Below are 18837 nucleotides of genomic sequence, written 5' to 3'. Positions count from 1 at the left end.
CTCAATCCAACACAGAGGTCAGTCCAGTGCCCAGGTCGCTCAGACCCTCTCAATCCAACACAGAGGTCAGTCCAGTGCCTGGGTCTCTCAGACCCTCTCAATCCAACACAGAGGTCAGTCCAGTGCCCGAGACTCTCAGACCCCCTCAATCCAACACAGAGGTCAGTCCAGTGCCCGGGTCTCTCAGACCCCCTCAATCCAACACAGAGGTCAGTCCCAGTGCCTGGGTCTCACAGACCCTCTCAATCCAACACAGAGGTCAGTCCAGTGCTCAGGTCGCTCAGACCCCCTCAATCCAACACAGAGGTCAGTCCAGCGCCTGGGTCTCTCAGACCCCCTCAATCCAACACAGAGGTCAGTCCAGTGCCCAAGACTCTCAGACCCCCTCAATCCAACACAGAGGTCAGTCCAGTGCCCGGGACTCTCAGACCCCCTCAATCCAACACAGAGGTCAGTCCAGTGCCCGGGACTCTCAGACCCCCTCAATCCAACACAGAGGTCAGTCCAGTGCCCAAGACTCTCAGACCCCCTCAATCCAACACAGAGGTCAGTCCAGTGCCCGGGTCTCTCAGACCCTCTCAATCCAACACAGAGGTCAGTCCAGTGCCCGGGTCTCTCAGTCTGAATCAGTGCAGAACGGGCTGCCTGAGGCGGGGCAGGGGAGCCGCCTTCCACAAGGGCTCACAGGGAAGACTGTTGCTGCCTCTCCCCGTGGACACACGGCTCCTCAGTTCCTCTCTTGCAGTGTGACCTCTGCAACACACCTAAAAAGCAGGCAGAAGGGTGGGGCCGGCACTCGGTGCGGCGGGCGCCCACACCCCACCCTGGGGTCCCTGGGTTCCAGTCCTGGCTCTGTCTCCCTTCGCAGCTTCCACGATGTCAGCTGTGCGAGGCAGTGGGTCCCTGTCACCCTCGTGGACGACCTGGAAGATGGGATTCCTGGTCCGCCTGCCCTGACCCACCCAGGGCTGTCGCAGACCTCTGGGGGCTGGATCGGCAGAGGGGAGATTTCTGTCCCTCTGCCTTTCACGTAAATTAAATAAAGAAATTTAAACAGGAATAGTAGATCCTGGTGAGCCTGGAGGCCGTTTCTGCAGGATGCTTACTCAGCACAAATGAGTAATGAGGCAACTCTAGGAACACAGATCGACTGCAACTTCCAGACGGCCCCTCAGCGGCAGATCTCAGCACGGAGACTTAAAGCGCAACGTGTGCTTGTGGAAAACACAAGGAACGGAATCCAGCTAAATGATAGCCTGGGGGCATTTCATTCGCTGTTAGCCTTGGAGTTTCTAGGATTATGCTAAAGGAATACAGATCCCGAATCAAAAGGATGGTGCGTGGCCCCGGGCCGCAGGGCGGGCATCCGCGGACGGTTAGGCCGGGGCCAGCACGGCCGGCATCTGCCGACGTCCTCCATCGCCAGGACGCATGAAGCCAGCAGCTGCTGGATCTTCACAGCTGGTGAACAGGCTCGGGAGAAGTGACTTTGGAAGAGAACGGGGACCATTCAGAGTAACACGTGGCGGGCAGGCAGGCAGGCAGGCAGGCACACGCCCCAGGAGCACGCTGAGCGCTGAGAGCAAAGCTCTCATCACGGGGCCCCGGCACAGGACTGAGCTGCGGCACAGCTAGGGCCGGGACTCTGAGGAGTCACCCAGCTGGGGCTCTGCGCTCCACTGGGCCCTCAAATCACACCATGCACACGGGCTAGCTCAGCGCTCCACTGGGCCCTCAAATCACACCATGCACACGGGCTAGCTCAGCGCTCCACTGGGCCCTCAAATCACACCATGCACACGGGCTAGCTCAGCGCTCCACTGGGCCCTCAAATCACACCATGCACACGGCGCAGGCCCATGAGCACCCGCACACCACAGCAAGGCAGTGCCAGACGGTGTTGGCACATCCCCGCACAGAGTGGTATGAACAGACACCTTAACAAGACAAACACATGCTCACCATAGTTTCATTAAAGATGCTAATAATACAATTAGTCGTCTTACTAACCAAACAAAAGCAGCCGTTGGTATTAACACAGCTACTCAAAAGCCCTAAATATTAAAGTGCTACCCAAGCCAGCTCAAAGCTCAGTGCCAGCCACAACAGTTTTCAAAGCCAAAGCAGAATACTGAACGGATAATGAGACCGCATCGTACATCTTCCAGTTTATTCCCTGTGCTCTTTTTCTTTAACTTTGTAGGCGTGGAGGATGTAAAATCGGCTGTGTCTTCTGGCACACAGCCCTTGTCCGTGTGGGGGCACTAAAATAACAGCCTGCTCTCGGAGTAAACTAAATGTACGGAGGGGCTTCCAGCCTGACCCCCCCAGACACACAGCAGCTCTGACCGCCCGCTGGGAGCTGAGTCACAGGCGATGGAGAAGCGGCCTCGGGGAGTGACGTGGGGGTGCTGTCCTCTTGCCCCGGTTCCCGGCCCTTTACAAGTGCGCAGTTTTACCTTCTTAGCAGTGTAACAACAAGGTGACTAATTTTAGAAAATCAACCAAAATTAGATTTGGGCCTGGCGTTGTGGCATAGCAGGCTGACCTGCCACCGGCAGCACCCACATCACATAGAGGCACTGGTTTGAGCCCCAGTTACTCCACTTCTGATCCAGCTCCCTGCTCGTGCACCTGGGAAGGCAGCAGAAGATGGCCCAAGTACTTGGGCCCCTGCCACCCACACGGAGACCCCAACGGAGTTCCAGGCTCTAGACTTCTGCCTGGCCCAGCACTGGCCCTGTGGCTGTCTGAGGAGTGAACCAGCAGGTGGAAGATCTTTCTCTCTCTCTCTCTCTCCCTCTAACTCTGCCTTTCAATAAATAAATCAATAAAATTTTTAAAAAATGATAATTAAGTTAAGATGGGGCTGCTGGGTGTGCCCTGGCATTACAGGAGGAGGGGTTTAGGACACCAGCTGGGGACCCAGCTACGATCAAGCCAGGGAGCACTCAGCACAAGCCAGCCCACCAAGCAACCAACCTCTGGTTCCAGGGGCCAGAACTGCGGAAACAACGCGTGTGATCTGAGCCCCTGGACTGTGGGGTTCTGTGATGTCAACCCAGCAGACTGACAAAGCTGCCGAACAGCCGGCTATTCGGTACATGCGAGACGCAGCAGACGGCCCCACGGCTGACACGAGTTGTCACAGGTGCAGGACTCAGGGGCGCCCTAAGGAGCTGTGCAGTCTGCAGTGTCACAGCCCGAGCTCTGGCGGCCCATGTCAGGAGCCCGCCATGGATCTCCCTGCTGCGAGGCCGCCTCCTCTCCTCCCCTCCCCAGCACCCACACCCTCGGTCACCAGTCAGCTTCCGCTGCACTCAGCATGAGTTTCCCGCCTGATCCGTTACCTACTCGGAAAACCTCAGCCACCTGCAGTCTCCTGTTTCACACTGACCCCAGAGGCTCACACTGATGGCGCCGGGCTTTGGGTGGTTCCACTGTTAGCACACATAACATCTGCTTTTGCCCCACAACGTTTAAAAATTCTGACTTAAATTCAAAGCTCAGGCCGGCGCCGCGGCTCACTAGGCTAATCCTCCGCCTAGCGGCGCCGGCACACCGGGTTCTAGTCCCGGTAGGGGCGCCGGATTCTGTCCCGGTTGCCCCTCTTCCAGGCCAGCCCTCTGCTGTGGCCAGGGAGTGCAGTGGAGGATGGCCCAGGTGCTTGGGCCCTGCACCCTATGGGAGACCAGGAAAAGCACCTGGCTCCTGGCTCCTGCCATCGGATCAGCGCGGTGCGCCGGCCGCAGCGCGCCAACCGCGGCGGCCATTGGAGGGTGAACCAACGGCAAAGGAAGACCTTTCTCTCTGTCTCTCTCTCTCACTGTCCACTCTGCCTGTCAAAAAAAAAAAAAAAATTCAAAGCTCAAGATGGACCTCTTCCCTCCCAGCAGATGGCGCTGCAGCCTCCCCTGGCGAGCCAGATGTGATGGTGAGCGCGGCTGACACAGGCCGGCTGCCCCACAGCCTGCTCGGCAAACAGCCACCTGCAGGAGGGCGTGCGTGTGCAACCACGCCCTGCCTTCCGTGTCTCCTTCACTCCTGTGTCCGCTTCTCTCCTGGGGCAGGGAGTGGGAGCTGTGCTCGGGTGCCACACGGATTGAGGGCAAATCAACAGAAGTGCACCAATGATCACAACCACGTCTACAGGAAAATACCGGTGAACACACGCCCAGCTCAGTCACGGGCCCAGAAGCCTCGCCGCAGATCCCAGCCAGCGCCCCCACAGCCCCCTCGTGGTCAGACTCCCGTGCCTGCCCCACAGCCCCCTCGTGGTCAGACACCGCGCCCGCCCCGCAGCCCCCTCGTGGTCAGACTCCTGCGCCCGCCCCACAGCCCCCTCGTGGTCAGACTCCTGCGCCCGCCCCACAGCCCTCTCGCAGTCAGACTCCCGCGCCCGCCCCACAGCCCCTTCGTGGTCAGACACCCACGCCTGCCCCACAGCCCCCTCGTGGTCAGACTCCCGTGCCCACCCCACAGCCCCCTCGTGGTCAGACACCCGCGCCTGCCCCACAGCCGCCTCATGGTCAGACTCCCGCGCCCGCCCCACAGCCCCCTCGTGGTCAGACACCTGCCTCTGTCCCCACAGCCCCCTCGTGGTCAGACACCCGCGCCTGCCCCACAGCCCCCTTGTGGTCAGACTCCTGTGCCCACCCCACAGCCCTCGAGGGCTGCGGAGCCCTCCCTCAGGGTGCGTCAGCAGCACCAGCCCCTGTGGCACTGAGGGGCAAGCTCTGGTTCTTCCATTCCCATGCTGTGACGTTTGTCAAGAGCCATCCATAGCCGTCTAGACAAGTCACCACTTCCACTCACTCAGAGCAGGGCAAGGGCTGCGCTCAGCTCTGCAGCTTCCACCTGCACCACCCATCCTCCGTCTCACCCCCATGGTCCCCACTAACGATGGCCCCACTTTCTCACCAGGGAGTGGCGTCAGGGCGTGTGTGTGTGCGTGAGCATGCGTGTGCTGGGAGGGGGCCCCGAGTCTCATCCCGTGTCTTGCTCGCTGGCTGCACACGGAGTGCAGAGTCCGCGGCAGCTTCCCGTCCCTCCCGCCAGCATCTTTGCTGGGCGCAGTCCGCAGCTGCAGGGCCCTGCAGCCGAGGACACCGTCTACAGTGACAAACAGGCCTCCTTCCCCGGCTGCTCTGAAGATCTGGGGCTGCTGGGAAAATGTGCGGATGCTGTCATCGTGAGGGCTGCAACAATAAATCAGACAGCGCCGAGCCCAGGCCCACACGCCCGCTCTGAGGCCGCAACTCCATGATCGTTCCAGCAGCCATACGCTGCCGATGCTCACTTTTCTACCGAGATAAACATGAGGGCATTCTGCGTTGTATTCTGGTTTCCTTGTACAGCACAGGGGAAGAGGCAGTCAGGAAAAAGGCACCCACAATGGCCCTCAAGATGTGGGCCCAAGGAGCTGACCCCTGCAAGCTCCCAGCTATCCCTCAACACGCAGGGGCTGTCAGGACACCAGCACCGAGTCGGAAACCCCGCATCCTGTGTTGGTGATGGGCACCGTGCAGCACACTGAAGAGATAAACCTGCCCTCGGAATCCTGCAACCAGTCTCCGTGCGCTTTTACACTGTGAGTGCTGTGCCCCTGACAAAACCCTCGCCACACGGAGGAACCGGAGCCCCTGTTCAGAGTGCGCTGCAGGCTTCCGCGGGCTGAGTGAGCTGTGCTCTGGGATCGACCACCTGCGCTGGCTCCAACAATCCCATCCCGAAGCATCTTCGGACCCAAGGCCCACAAGCCACGCCCAGCCCCTAGCCAGCACCCAGTGCTCATGGCTTCCTTCCCCTTTCAGACCCCGCCCCATCATGAGCAGGGAATGTGGTGACCAGGTCAAGCCTTGGAACCCAGTCCACTCAGCACCAGGGGACAGAGAACTGGGGAGCGAGTGCAAACAGCACTGCGCTTGGGTTTGTGCAGGGTCTCTGTGGACACCCACGCCAGCCAGGTGGAGACGCACGGTGAGAGCTCCGTGCTGGAAATGAGGCCTCGTCCGCACAAAAGGTGACGTGTGCCACCTGTGCACTCGACGGCGTGCTGCAGTGCTACTCTGGACACAGACGGGCTACAGATTGGAAGCATCACTGTACATGCTCATTTTTACTGGTTGTGGCTACTAGAGAACTGAGATGATTTGCGTGTGGCTGCCACTGGATTTCTCTCAGACAGCACTGGGCTAGGCCTCGACTGAATCCTGGCACACTGCACGGTGCATCAGTGTTTCCCAAGTGAGCAAAACAACCCACGGGCGGGCACGTCCTCCACCACGAGTAACCCACCCACCGTCCACTCCAGGTACTGATGGGGGAGCCTGTGTGTCAGGCATATGCCGTTGACTCCTGCCCACCTGCAGTTTCATTCTAACTGGAGAAGCCACAGAGAGCACCCACGGTTCATCTGCACAGGGGTGGCTCTGCCGCTGCAGGGAGTGGCCAGGGACGGCCGCTCCAAGGAACAGAAGTCAGTGTGGTGGGGTCTGAGGGAAGAACACTGCAGACGCAGGTGACTGCGAACACAACACAGAGGGGAAGGCACAGCACAGCCTCCGCGCAGCGCACAACGCGAGGGAAGCCAGGACGCCGCCCAGGCAGGACCCTGGCCGCTAGCAAGGCCTGGAGGGCCACGGCTCAGCAGCATAAGCAGAGCACGCACACGGGGCAGGGTGGGCTGACATCTGAAGGGTCCCTCTGGCGGCCTCAGGGGGATGAACCTGGAACCCTAGGGACAGCCTGGACAGGATCCTAGGACAGGATCAGGGTGAACTCGCGAAGCAACCAAGGACTCGTGGGGCAGGAGGATGTGATCAGGGGAGGCTCTGGGTCCCTGACGGCACGTGAGGCAGGACGAAACCTTGTGCTAAGTCTGACATCTGGCGTGTATTGGACAGCAGACTGAAGACCACCCCAGGAAATCTGCTCCAAAGGTCACTCGTCCCCAGCAAATGCCTGTAGCAGGCCCACAGCAGGCTCACTCACAGCTGAACTCTCCCAGGCTTGTGGGGCCCCACGAGGAGCCTCTGAGCTGTGCCAGGAAATGAAACTCCAGTTCGTGTTGACTGAGAAGGGACCTGAGAGAGCCCAACGGGCCCTTCACAGAGGTTGGCAGGTGCCTGAAGGCTGATGATGTTCCTTCATTAAGCACCTGTCCACAGGGCAGGCATGTTTGCCAGGATGGCTGGAGTGCCATTTGGCTCCACAGTCACACAGGACTTTACAGCCCAAAGTCCTACGGGAGGACACCAAGAAGGTGGACACCGTGGACACCATGTCCTGGTGCTGGTGGCCTCGTGCAGAGGGCACAGCAGCCACATGAGCGGCAGCGTGTGGCTGCCCAGGTGAGGCCAGTAAACTCCCAGCAGCTTCTGCCTGGGCCCTCTGTGACTGTGAGTGCTGGGCAGGCAGGGCAGTCCGGGCTGTGAAGGGCCCCTCATGCGGAGTGGCCTGGGCCAGCCTGTGAAGCAGCCGCCTGCCCACGAGGCTGACCCTCCAGGCTCAGACAAGTGTCCAGGTGAGCCCAGGCTCCTGCGAGTCCAGGTATCGAGGTCCAGAGCTCTGCAGGTCCCCCACGTCCTGACTTGGAGCTGCCAAGTTCGGTACTTACCTCCTGCGTGTGCCGGCCCCACACGGGGCACTAACGTGTGACTTCTCCACAGTGGTCAACTGAGCAACATTCTGCCTTCTCCCTCCCCTGAGCAGGAGCGAGGGGAACAAAGAAACTAGGGCAGGGCAGCGGGAAGGGAACCTACGAGATCCTGGGGGACCCCAGGCAGACACAGGACAGGAGGTGCCTCACTGGAACTGAGGGAGCGGAGGCTGGGGGTCCTGCAGGTGGAGACGCGACGCTGAAAGCCAGAGAGCCGTTCACCACAACCTTCTCAGAGCAGCAGGGCACGCAGAGCAACGTCTCCATCTGCGTGAACAGCGGGGGCCCCGGGGTCAGGCCTCTTCCTCCATCAGGACATGGACAGCGGGGGCCCAGGGGTCAGGCCTCTTCCTCCATCAGGACATGGACAGCGGGGGCCCAGGGATCAGGCCTCTTACTCCAATCAGGACATGGACAGCGGGGGCCCAGGGGTCAGGCCTCTTCCTCCATCAGGACATGGACAGCGGGGTCCCAAGGGTCAGGCCTCTTCCTCCATCAGGACATGGACAGCGGGGGCCCAGGGGTCAGGCCTCTTCCTCCAATCAGGACATGGACAGCGGGGGCCCCAGGGTCAGGCCTCTTCCTCCATCAGGACATGGACAGCGGGGGCCCCGGGGTCAGGCCTCTTCCTCCAGTCAGGAGAAGGATGGCTCTGCGCCGCAGAAAGCACCGTCTACCTGGTGCCAGGCGGCCTGGACCAGCGGCCACCGGTCACTGCCTGGCAGCAGCAGCGAGCCTTGCCTGCTCAGCTTCCAGAGCGTCCAACGCCCAGAAGGAACACGTCATGGGCAAGACCAAAGCAGGCAGCAGACCCAGGGGAGCACGTCCAGGGGCAAGACCAAAGCAGGCAGCAGACCCAGGGGAGCACGTCCAGGGGCAAGACCAAAGCAGGCAGCAGACCCAGGGGAGCACATCCAGGGGCAAGACCAAAGCAGGCAGCAGACCCAGGGGAATGAACGACACAGGGGAAACCCCCCATTCCACTCTTCTCAGGGAACGGCCTGAGACTGGGCTGTACCACAGGGTGGGTCCAGAAGCAGTCGAGCAGCGTCGGGTGCACAGACCTCAGAGGAGGCCGGGCTTGTGGCAGAAATACATGTGAAAGCTTAAGTAGACACATGGCGGGGCCATGGATGTGGGAAGACCGGGAGACGCACACGGACACCAAGAAGTGAGGACACACTCGATTACCAATGGCACAGGACAACGTGTTCTCACACCACGCCCGACTCAGCGGGAGCCGGACAGCGCAGATTCTGACCACCGACCTCTCCCAGTGCCACGCAGGGCCGTGTGAGATGGGACAAGGACTCTGGGGTGGGTCTGTGTCAGCGCCACAGCTCGGCTTAATACCAGTCACCAGATCACGTGCAGTGCAGACCTGCCCTACTGACGGAGGCACCACTGCTACCTCATCTTGACACCAAGCACTGGGGGTGCCAACTGGGACTGCGCTTTCTCCTCCTGTCTTCAGGGCACTTCATCTTTAGGGCTATGGATGTATGCGGGAACTTCAAAAAGCTCAATAAAATGGCATTAAAAGAAATTTTGGTGCAAAACGCCCTGAAATCTGTATCTATGAAATCTGTATTCATTTATGGGGGAGTCTCCAAAAAGTTCAAGGAAAATATGTATCAGGAAAAAACATGGATCTATAAATTTTTCACATCTAAATAAATTTATCTTCAAAAAATTTTATTATTTATTTGAAAAGCAGAGAGACAGACAGAGCTCTCACCCGCTAGTGTCCAACCCACATTCCCACCATAGCCCGGCTGTGGTTAGGAACTCAATCCCGTCTCCCACACGGGCGGCTGGGATCCAAGTGCTGGAGCCAGCAGGGCTGCTCCCAGGGTCTGCACTTGCAGGAAGTGGCAGGAAGGAGCCAGGGCCAGGAACTGAATCCAATGTGGGACTGGCGGCACCTCAGGTGCTAAGCTAAATGCTTATTCCCAAATTGATCTCTTCATCCCAATTCCACGAACACTCTGAAGGGCCCTCATGTGTTATGCTGACCCAGAAAAATCAGCAAAGAAAGATAAACTGTTTTGAAGCTGTGAAGGGCTGCTGTCCACTGTGCAGGGCCCCCGGGTGCTGGATCACAAACAGCTGAGCTGAAGTCGGTGGGCTGCTGACCTGCACACGGTGCACCTGCTGCCAGGGCCCACGGTTCACTCTCGAGAGAAAGAGGCCCAGCTACGGCACGGCACGGCACGGCACGGCACGGCACGGGATTTGCTACAGGCCCCTCCTGGACCTCTGCGGCCACGATTCCTGGGTCAGGACTGAGATACTTCCCTCCACCTCCTCTCCAGCGGGGGGTGGGCGGTGGGGGGCTCGTCCTCCAGCCGCTCCTGCTGCTCTTCCATCAGCTGGATGCAGAAAGGGCGCTGCTCGGCCGCAGGAGACACAGTTCACGAGACGCGCTGACCCTGCCTGCGAGCTACGGAGGAGCAGAACGCGGGCTCCTCTTCTGATCTGAAACTCGGTCAACAGACGTCCTACTGTGCTTTTCCTACATCTTCATTCCCTTTTTGCACCAAGTTGATAGCCTGAGATTTGCAGAGAAGCAAGCCCCGAACATGTCAGCCCAAGGCTGGGACAGCCAGCACCACTGGCACGGCAGTACTGCGCGTACTCAATTCTGCCTCAACGAGACCCGCACTCTTCTGTATTTTTTTTTTTTTTTGACAGGCAGAGTTAGACAGTGAGAGAGACACAGAGAAAGGTCTTCCTTTTTTCCGTTGGTTCATCCCCAAGTTGGCCGCTATAGCCGGTGCACCGCGCTGATCTGAAGCCAGGAGCCAGGTGCTTCCTCCTGGTCTCCCATGTGGGTACAGGACCCAAGCACTTGGGCCATCCTCCACTGCCTTCCGGGGCCACAGCAGAGAGCTGGACTGGAAGAGGAGCAACCGGGACAGAATCAGGTGCCTCGACTGGGACTAGAACCTGGGGTGCCGGCGCTGCAGGCAGAGGATTAGCCTAGTGAGCCGCGGCGCCGGACTCTGTTATTTCTCATTAACTACATTCAACACATTTCCGGGTCTCAGCCTTAGAGACGCTCGCTGTGGGCCCCTCGCTCCAGGGGAGTGCATCTCGCTGTAGAAAAGCCCAGAACAGGAGACAAAACCCAACACAGCCCTGAGAAGGGGAAAACAGAACCCTGCCCTACTCGTCTTGCTGCCAAGACATTTCGTGGCATCGCCTCGTTTCACTAAAGATATTAATTTATTCCTCAGCGTTGCGCCTCTCAGGGCATCAGTAAATGTCTCATCACCATGTCCTGACTCCGTTTTCTGTTTGCCCTTTTCTTCATGGATGAATCTCCATTTGTCTTGTCTCAGCCCCTGTTGTGGAAAACTATCACTTACGTCCAAGCACGCCTAGGGTCTATTCCGAAAGGCCAAGCTGAGAACGGCTGGAAACCCTGAACGCCCGCTGGCTTTGAAAGCAACTCGGCTTCAGCCGCGATCAATGTCTCCGTGAGTGACTGCAACGCGGCCCGGCTGGTGTTTATCTCTCCACTGCAGGCACCCACCGCAGCCGCATGGCAGCATCCGTCAGGCGCCCCCCCCCCCCCGCCCCGGGGCGGTGATGCACTGCGCCCACAGCCGGCGCTCCACCGACATCTGTGCCAGAGCAGGGCGAGGAAATGAGCCCATCCGTAACTGCCCTGAGAGGAAGAACTGACTCAGGCTTGCCCTCCGTGCTGCCAGCTGCTCTCCGTGGATGGGGCCTTGAGGCCGGCGGCAGCGGTGGCGGCAGCGAGGCTGTCATGGCCGCGGCAGCGGTGTTGGGACTGATGTGCATGAAAACCCGTGCAAGCCACCAAGAAGCCTTGTCGTGGGGGGGCCGTCCCTGCCGCACAGCTAGTCCCTCTGGACAGGCTGAGGGCCTGGCTGCCTGCTGGGTGTCCTCCGACCAGCACCCATGGAGGGAACCAGGGCCCAGTGGTCCCCAGCGTTTAGGAAGAAGTGCAAGCCGACTGGCAGCCGTGGAGCCAGCAGCCCCGTCCCTGTTTGCGGTTCCCTCGGATGCGGTACACTGTGGAATCTAACCAAAACAATCTTCCTTACAGCCCCACTCGGTGCACTTTCTGTGTTGTAAGACCATTCCGGGAAGAGGGCTGCGGGCTTCAGGGGCTGCCTGGGAGTGGAAGGCACCTTGGTCACGCACGCAGCCCTGTGTTGCCTCTCCTGCCCTCTCCACAGCTGAGCAGCGTGGGCACAAGCAGCTCGGCAAACTCAGCCCAGTTTCAACTCTTCTCCCGTATGCGGTCTCCCCCACCCCGCCCAGACCCGTCAGCCTGCCTGTCCCTCACTTAGCACCAACAGGCTCTCCCCCACGCGCTCTCCCCCACCCCGCCCAGACCCGTCAGCCTGCCTGTCCCTCACTTACCACAAACAGGCTCTCCCGCACGCGGTCTCCCCCACCCCGCCCGGACCCGTCAGCCTGCCTGTCCCTCACTTAGCACCAACAGGCTCTCCCCCACGCGGTCTCCCCTACCCCGCCTGGACCCATCAGCCTGCCTGTCCCTCACTTAGCACCAACAGGCCCCCTGAAGGGTCAGCAGCTTCTCTAAGAGCGAGAGCAAGACAAGGATGCCCTCTACCACCTCCGTCCAGCATGGTCCTGCAGGCCCTGGCTAGACCAGGCCTTGACAACAGACAGGAAGCTGCTGGCTCTCTGCAGGTGACAGGAACTTACACAGAGAACATTCTAGGCTCCCCCAAAAGCTATGAAGCAAATGAACTCAGGAAGGTTTCAGGATATAAGGTCAACACAGAAAAACTCATTTTGTTTCTATTTATGAACAATGATCCAACTGAAAGAGAGCAGCAGAATCAATTCCATTTACAATAGCATCAAAAAAAGAACAAAGGACTTGGAGTAAATTCAGCCAAGGAGAGGCAAGATCTGTATGCTGAAGATGACATAGACCTGCAAAGAAACTGAAAGAAACTGAAGAAGACACAAATCAATGTGGCAGTGTCTCGTGTTTATGGATTAGAAGAATTACGGTTCTCAAAATGTTGATCTGCCCAAAGTGATCTACAGATTCAATGCAATCCTGAGCAAAATCAAGATACTTTTTCACAGAAGAAAGCAACTGTGAAATCCCCATGGGAACACAGAGGACGGGGACAGACACACACACACACACACACACACACACCCCATTCAGCCTTTACAAAGAATGCAAGCCTGCTCTTTGCAGCAACACAGATACATGGAGGGGGTGTCTGGCCTGGCTGCTGGCACCCAGAGCTGGGCCGGTCTTGTGGGACCTGACCACAGACGCAGGCAGATGGTGTCACTAGGGGGTTAAACTGTGTGACACTGACCTGGGAGACCAGCTAGGGAACAGGTATGCCCGTGTCTGGTGACACAGTCCCACTCTATACAGATCTCCGCACTAGGGGCGGGGGGGGGGGGGGGGCTCGCAGACACCTCGAAAGCAAGAAGCACTCGATGGCAGAGCTGCTGTGAGACCAGCACTGAAAGAGAGGAACACAACGCTGCCGTGAGGCCGGCCTCTTACCGTAGTGCGGGATGATGGCCCACGCCATGGCGGAGGCGTAGATGCCGCCGATCATCCAGAACATGCACAGCCAGCTCAGGTGCTCCCCCCGCTTCTCCCGGGCCAGCACCTCCGCAAAGTAGGAGAACACGGTGGGGATGGCCCCTCCGATCCTGCAAAAGGCATAGGGAACACATGAGAGGCCAGGGAAGAGCCAGCGCAAACCTAACACCCGCCCCCCTCCCCCCCGCCCCCCCCGGCATGCCAGGAGCATGCACCTCCTCCCGCTGTGTTACACGGTGAGTCTGCAGGGTTTGTGCAGGCTCTCTATCCCTCCAGAATCTGCAGTTAGGCTCTGGGGCCCAGGGGAGGCAGTGGTACCCACCCGTGTCACGTAGAGCGTGGCCTCAGGTTTCCAGGGCTGGGGAGGGGGTCCACAGGATATTTAATAGCAGTTGCAATGATTTAGTTTGATCTAGCTAGCATTCCCATTAACTCACTTTTTTGAGCAGAGATGCTATGATAGGTGGGAACAATTTCAAACACTCCCAGAGCCGTCTGCAGCCTGCCCCACTGTCTTCCCGACGGCTGTGCCTGCCTGCGACCCAGCCAGGCTGACAACAGACCTGTGGGTCACTTCTGAGATCGGTCCTCGTCCCGAGCTACCAGACATCACTGCAAACCAAGCACCCACAAAAGGGACACAGACAGAACAAAACACGGAGGTACGGGTTCACACAGCAACCAAGTGGGGCCGGCTCAGCTGTGCAGGCCGGGTGTGAACAGGACATGGCCTGTACTCAGGTTCACAGTTTGTTCATTCTAGGGGGATGGGCCATGGGGTCCTTACTTTAAATAAACCTCAACCCCAAGTTTGGTACTACTACCTGACGTAAGCGTAAGGTAGTGTGGAAAACGGTCACTGTTAATGTCCTGGCAACGTGTGCATTCTGGAACCATTTTACAAGATGTGGAACAACAGGAACAGACTGTGCACAATGCCCTGTGCAACCTTTACGCCGTGCTGTGACAGTGGTCAAGGCGTGCAGTGAGCTAGATGCACCCCGTGACCCACGCGCTTTGTGACGTTAATTTTAGGTTCTTGCAACTTTATAGAAATGTAAATAGAAGTAAAACACTCCATATGAAGACACATTCTGAGAGTCAGCGGGGACCTCCCCCCGAGGCACACACTAAGCTTACACACACACAATCACACACGCACAGACACACAAGTGATGCACCTGCCAGTACACATGCAAACGACGCCTCACACGTCTGCGTGTGACTCAATGCCAGGCATCTGGAAAAGGCCATGAAGCATTCATTTCCCTGCCGGCCTGAGGCAGGGACTGGCACTGCGGTGAAGTGGATTAAGCCGTTCGCAATACCAACATCTGGTATTACAGTGCCATTTTGAGTCCTGGCTACCCCGCTTCCAATCCAGCTGTCTGCGGATGCATCTGGGAAGGCAGTGGAGGATGGCTCAAGTACTTGGGTCCCTGCCACCCATGTGGGGGACCCAGCGGAGTTCCTGGCTCCTGGCTTTGGCCTTGCCACCACTTGGGGAGTGAACCAGCAGATAGAAGAGAGCTAGCTCTCTCTCTCTCTCTCCTTTTCTGTCACTTTCTCCCTCCCTCCCTCTCTGATGTTCTTCCAAACAGATAAATCTGTAGGGATAACCAAAGGCAAATTCATCGGTTGGGTTCCTGTGTAAGGGAAGAACGCAGTGGCTTCGCAGGTAATATCCCTCCTGTGTCAGGAGCAGCAGATGTGTCTGCTCCATCTGTTCAGCCCTGCAGGGTGAGGGGTGTGCACGGGTTCACGGGGAGACTGAGGTCCAATGTCCTAAACCTGCAAAGCCATAGCCAGGCCGCATCTCAGCCCAGAGCAGACGGTGGGTCAGTGGGTCAGATTCATCCCCGACTGCAGGGAATGGTCAGGGAGGTTAAGGTGAAACAGCAGGTGCACTGAGAACGGTCTGAAGGGAAACCACAGAGGCCGGACACTGCATTCCCTGTGCCAGGGAAGGCGGCTGCTCGGATTCCATTTCCCACATCCACTGCAAACAGACCTGGGAGGAACGTGCGTAGGAGAGCTGCATGATGCTCTGGGGTCCTGTGTTCTGCAGGAGGGCTGACAGCGGCACAGCCGGGGGAGCAGACACCGGCAGCTCAGGACCCGGCGAGCACTCAGGTTCGTAAAGACTGGCGGACAGTCTGGGAGGGGTTGGGTTCACAGATAGCTCGCAGAACAACGTCTCGCTGACCCCCAGTCACAACCAGCAGAGACAGAGGAAGGCACTGACTCGGCAGAGGGCGTTCCTCGTCTGTGCGCTGGGTCCAGAGACGCTCTTCCAGCATCTCCCACGTCATTAAAGGAAGCGGAACATCCCAGCCCTGGGGTGTGCCACAAAGCACAGGCCTGACACCCCCTAACAGGCTGGGTGCAGGCTGCGAGGGAGGCCTGAGCTGTCACACGTGATCAGGAGAGACAGGAAGGAGGGAGGGGGAGAGGGGGAGGCATGGGGAGGAGGAGGGGGAGGACAATGACCAACACTCACTGGTGGCCAAACCCAGGGTCAAACTGATTTGGGATAAGTCAGGGAGCTGGAGTAGGGTCACAGCTGGAAGCCACACCTCCCCTGCCCCATGTAATCTCATCCACCCAGCTGTCAATCAGATGACCCCTCCCTGGGACCTGGGGTGGTACATGCAAACACTTCCCTTTCTAAGATCATAAGAAGCCCGGCGAAGCAGACGGGAATCCCTGTCTCTCCACGTGGACCTAAGCGAGCAGCATATAAAAACCTCTCTTTCCCTTCCCTGGCCCACTCTCCCTGAACAACGCCCACATGTGTGTATGAGCGCTTTCCTCACTTTGTAAATAAGCTTTATCACTTTGCACGTTGTGTTTGTGCCTGTATTTAGAACGCTTCTCTAAGTAAGAGGCAAGAGCCTGGATTAGGAAGCCCAACCTAGCCCACAATAAAACGAGAAGCAGGCTCTGCTCTGCCCACATCGGCACATGGGCATGCGTGGTCAGCTCTAGGCCTCCATGTTCCAAGTCACAGGAGCAAGACCAGTATTCTGTGACATGGGAAGTTATTGGTTTCTTGGTATTATGTAAACTATAAAGAGAAGAAACTGGTAGAAAACTTAGGTTATCTGGGGCTGGCACTGCAGCCTAATGATTTAAGTTGCTGCCCGCATGCCGGTATCCCATATGGGCACCAGTTCAAGGCCCAGTTGCTCCACTTCTGACCCAGCTCCTTGCTAATGCACCTGGGAAAGCAGCAGTAGATGGCCCAAGAGGAGACCTGAATAAAGTTCCAGGTCCCCGGCTTTGGTCTGGCCCAGCCTTGGCTACTGCAGCCATTTGGAGAGTGAACCAGCAGATAAAGACCTTTCTCCGTATCTCCCTCTCTAACTCTGCCTTGCAAATAAACAAAACCTACAAAGAAGAAAGCAAACTTGGTTATTTTAGAAGTATTCATTTGTGAACATAGAGTTTGGGTAAAACCAGTGCTCTGCTAAGGAAACGCAGCACCAGTTCAGGCCCCACCCACGGCCCCTGTCACAAGCCCCGCACCTGCGGAGCTCCAGGCACCACAGCAACCGAGCTGTGACACCGGGGAGAACAGCATGGCTGTGGCCCAGGACCCAGCGCTGCCTTGAGAAACAGAATTCAGCCACTGACTCAGGGGGAGGGAGCATTCTCACTGCACCACACGGGGAACGGGATGGCAGCAGGCGTGGTGAGGATCCAAGGGAGGAACACAGACACGGCCGCTGGCATACACACCTCACCCTCCCACGACACGGGGGAGTCCCTCTGTGACAGCGAGGGCGGGCGCCTGCCAGGGCGGGCGTGGCGGGTGCCCTGTGACAGACAGGGTGAGTCCCTCTGTGATAGCAAGGGCGGGCACCTGCCAGGGCGGGAATGGCGGGGTGCCCTGAGGCAGACAGGGTGCCATTTAAAACCTGAGATGCTTCCAGCTGAGTCCGAGCATAGCACATCCTGGCGGTTCTGAGCTCAGCTCTGGACCCAGACTGCCCAGCTCTGAAACCCGACAACCTCACTTACTGTGTGACCTTCCTTACCTAGGGTGCACGGGCAAAGCTATGCCAGATAGAACCGTCCTCACAGGGTCCCTGAGGTTTACATGTGTCCTCAGGTACAGAGTGTGAACTCAGATCTGTCCAGGACAAGCACTGGGGGACTGATGGGACACATTTTCAAAGTTGTAAGAATTTTTACATGAGCCTGCACTTTTCTAATACATTAGGGGAACAAGACATCTTAACAGAAAAACTACCTTTGAAGGGAAAATCTTGTAGCCCAGAACTGGGTTTTGAAAAGTAGACCTGGGGGCTGCTGACCGTTTGGAAGTAACCTGATAGGTCCTCAAGTTTCTCCTTTCATAAAACAGGTCCAGAGGCTGGCGTGTGGCACAGCAGGTTAAGCCATGGCTCGTAACACCAGCGTCGGCATCACAGCACCAGTTAAGGGTCCTGGCTGCTCCAAGTCCAACCCAGCTCCCTGCTGCCAGCTAATGGCTTGTGAAGGCAGTGGAAGATGGCCCTAGGGTTTGGGTCCCTCCCACCCACATGGGAGTCTCAGGTGGAGTTCCTGGCTTCTGACTTCGGCTTGGCCCAGCCCCAGCTGATGTGAAATTTGGGGAGTGAGCCAGCAGAGAGATCTCTCTTCCTCTCCCTCTCTGTCACTCTGCCGTTCAGCCAAATAAATAAAACTTTAAAGAAAGAACAAGGCACTGCTTTTGCATGCCCAGCTGCTAAGAACCATTGTGAGCGAGCGAGGTCACATCTGAAGACTTCTCACTGGTGGTGGTCATGTCCACAATGCCCAGGTGTCCTCCAGATTCTAACCCCGGGAAGCGTGGACACGGACCACAGCTCTGACGTGGGCATTGTGACGCCGCCGCTTCCACCTCCGCTGCAGACGCAGGAAGCCTCCCGGCTGTCGGCCCCACCCTCCCGCTCTGCTCAGCACGCCAGGCCTCCGAGCAGCTCCCTCCTCAGACGCTGGCTGGCGCCCCATGCGCGATCGTCCCCATAATTGACAGTGACTAGACACAAATAATTCAATTCTGAGCAAAGGAAAGTGAGCCCTCAATGCCAACTCCATTCCCATCTTTCTAATTACCCGGAACAGAGGGGAGGGAGCGTCTGTGCCTGTGCGAGAGACAGGGGAGTGGCTGTGGAGGCCACAGGGCAATCACTGCACTGAACACACACTGGAAGTCGCGTGGAAGACGGCAGCCAGGCACGTGCCTGCTCCCAGGAGACAGGCTCGAGAGCTGATGGAGGGCATTCAAAGGGGAGACGCTGGGAGAAAATGAAATCACAAACCAGGGAGCCGGGCAGACCCACAGTGACCTTCGACCGCAGGGGGAGGAGCCTAACAGCTGGCCCAGGACTTCAGGAGTGAAGTCACACAGAGCACAGGTGTGCCCAGACCCAGGGTTCAGAGTTGCAAGCTGGACTGCTGCTCTGCGGCCAGGCCCCCCTGGTGCTCCTCTGTCCCAGCACAGGAGCTAGGACAGGCCCTGAGCTGTGGGAGGTGGGGGCTCCCCTGACCACTGAGCGGCTCGGAGCCATCGTGTGTTCCAGAACAAGGCACCGGGCACAGGGCG

At 58.1% G+C, this 18837-nt stretch overlaps 1 protein-coding gene across 3 annotated transcripts in view; it reads right to left on the bottom strand.

Moving 5' to 3' along the window:
• SV2C (synaptic vesicle glycoprotein 2C) overlaps positions 1 to 18837 on the bottom strand; it is a 103486-nt gene that overhangs the window by 35219 nt on the left and 49430 nt on the right. For all 3 annotated transcript variants that reach the window (XM_070056298.2, XM_089312878.1, XM_070056299.2), the window contains one exon: positions 13203 to 13354. In XM_070056298.2, coding sequence (XP_069912399.1) covers positions 13203 to 13354 — 152 coding nt within the window. The remainder of the gene's footprint in view (positions 1 to 13202; positions 13355 to 18837) is intronic.

This window comes from Oryctolagus cuniculus, chromosome 14 (assembly GCF_051225735.1).
Source record: "Oryctolagus cuniculus isolate XC-2025 breed Fujian yellow rabbit chromosome 14, ASM5122573v1, whole genome shotgun sequence".
NCBI classification, from domain to species: domain Eukaryota; kingdom Metazoa; phylum Chordata; class Mammalia; order Lagomorpha; family Leporidae; genus Oryctolagus; species Oryctolagus cuniculus.
Note: the sequence above shows the minus strand (reverse complement) of the source record. Positions and strands in the feature narration are given on the sequence as shown.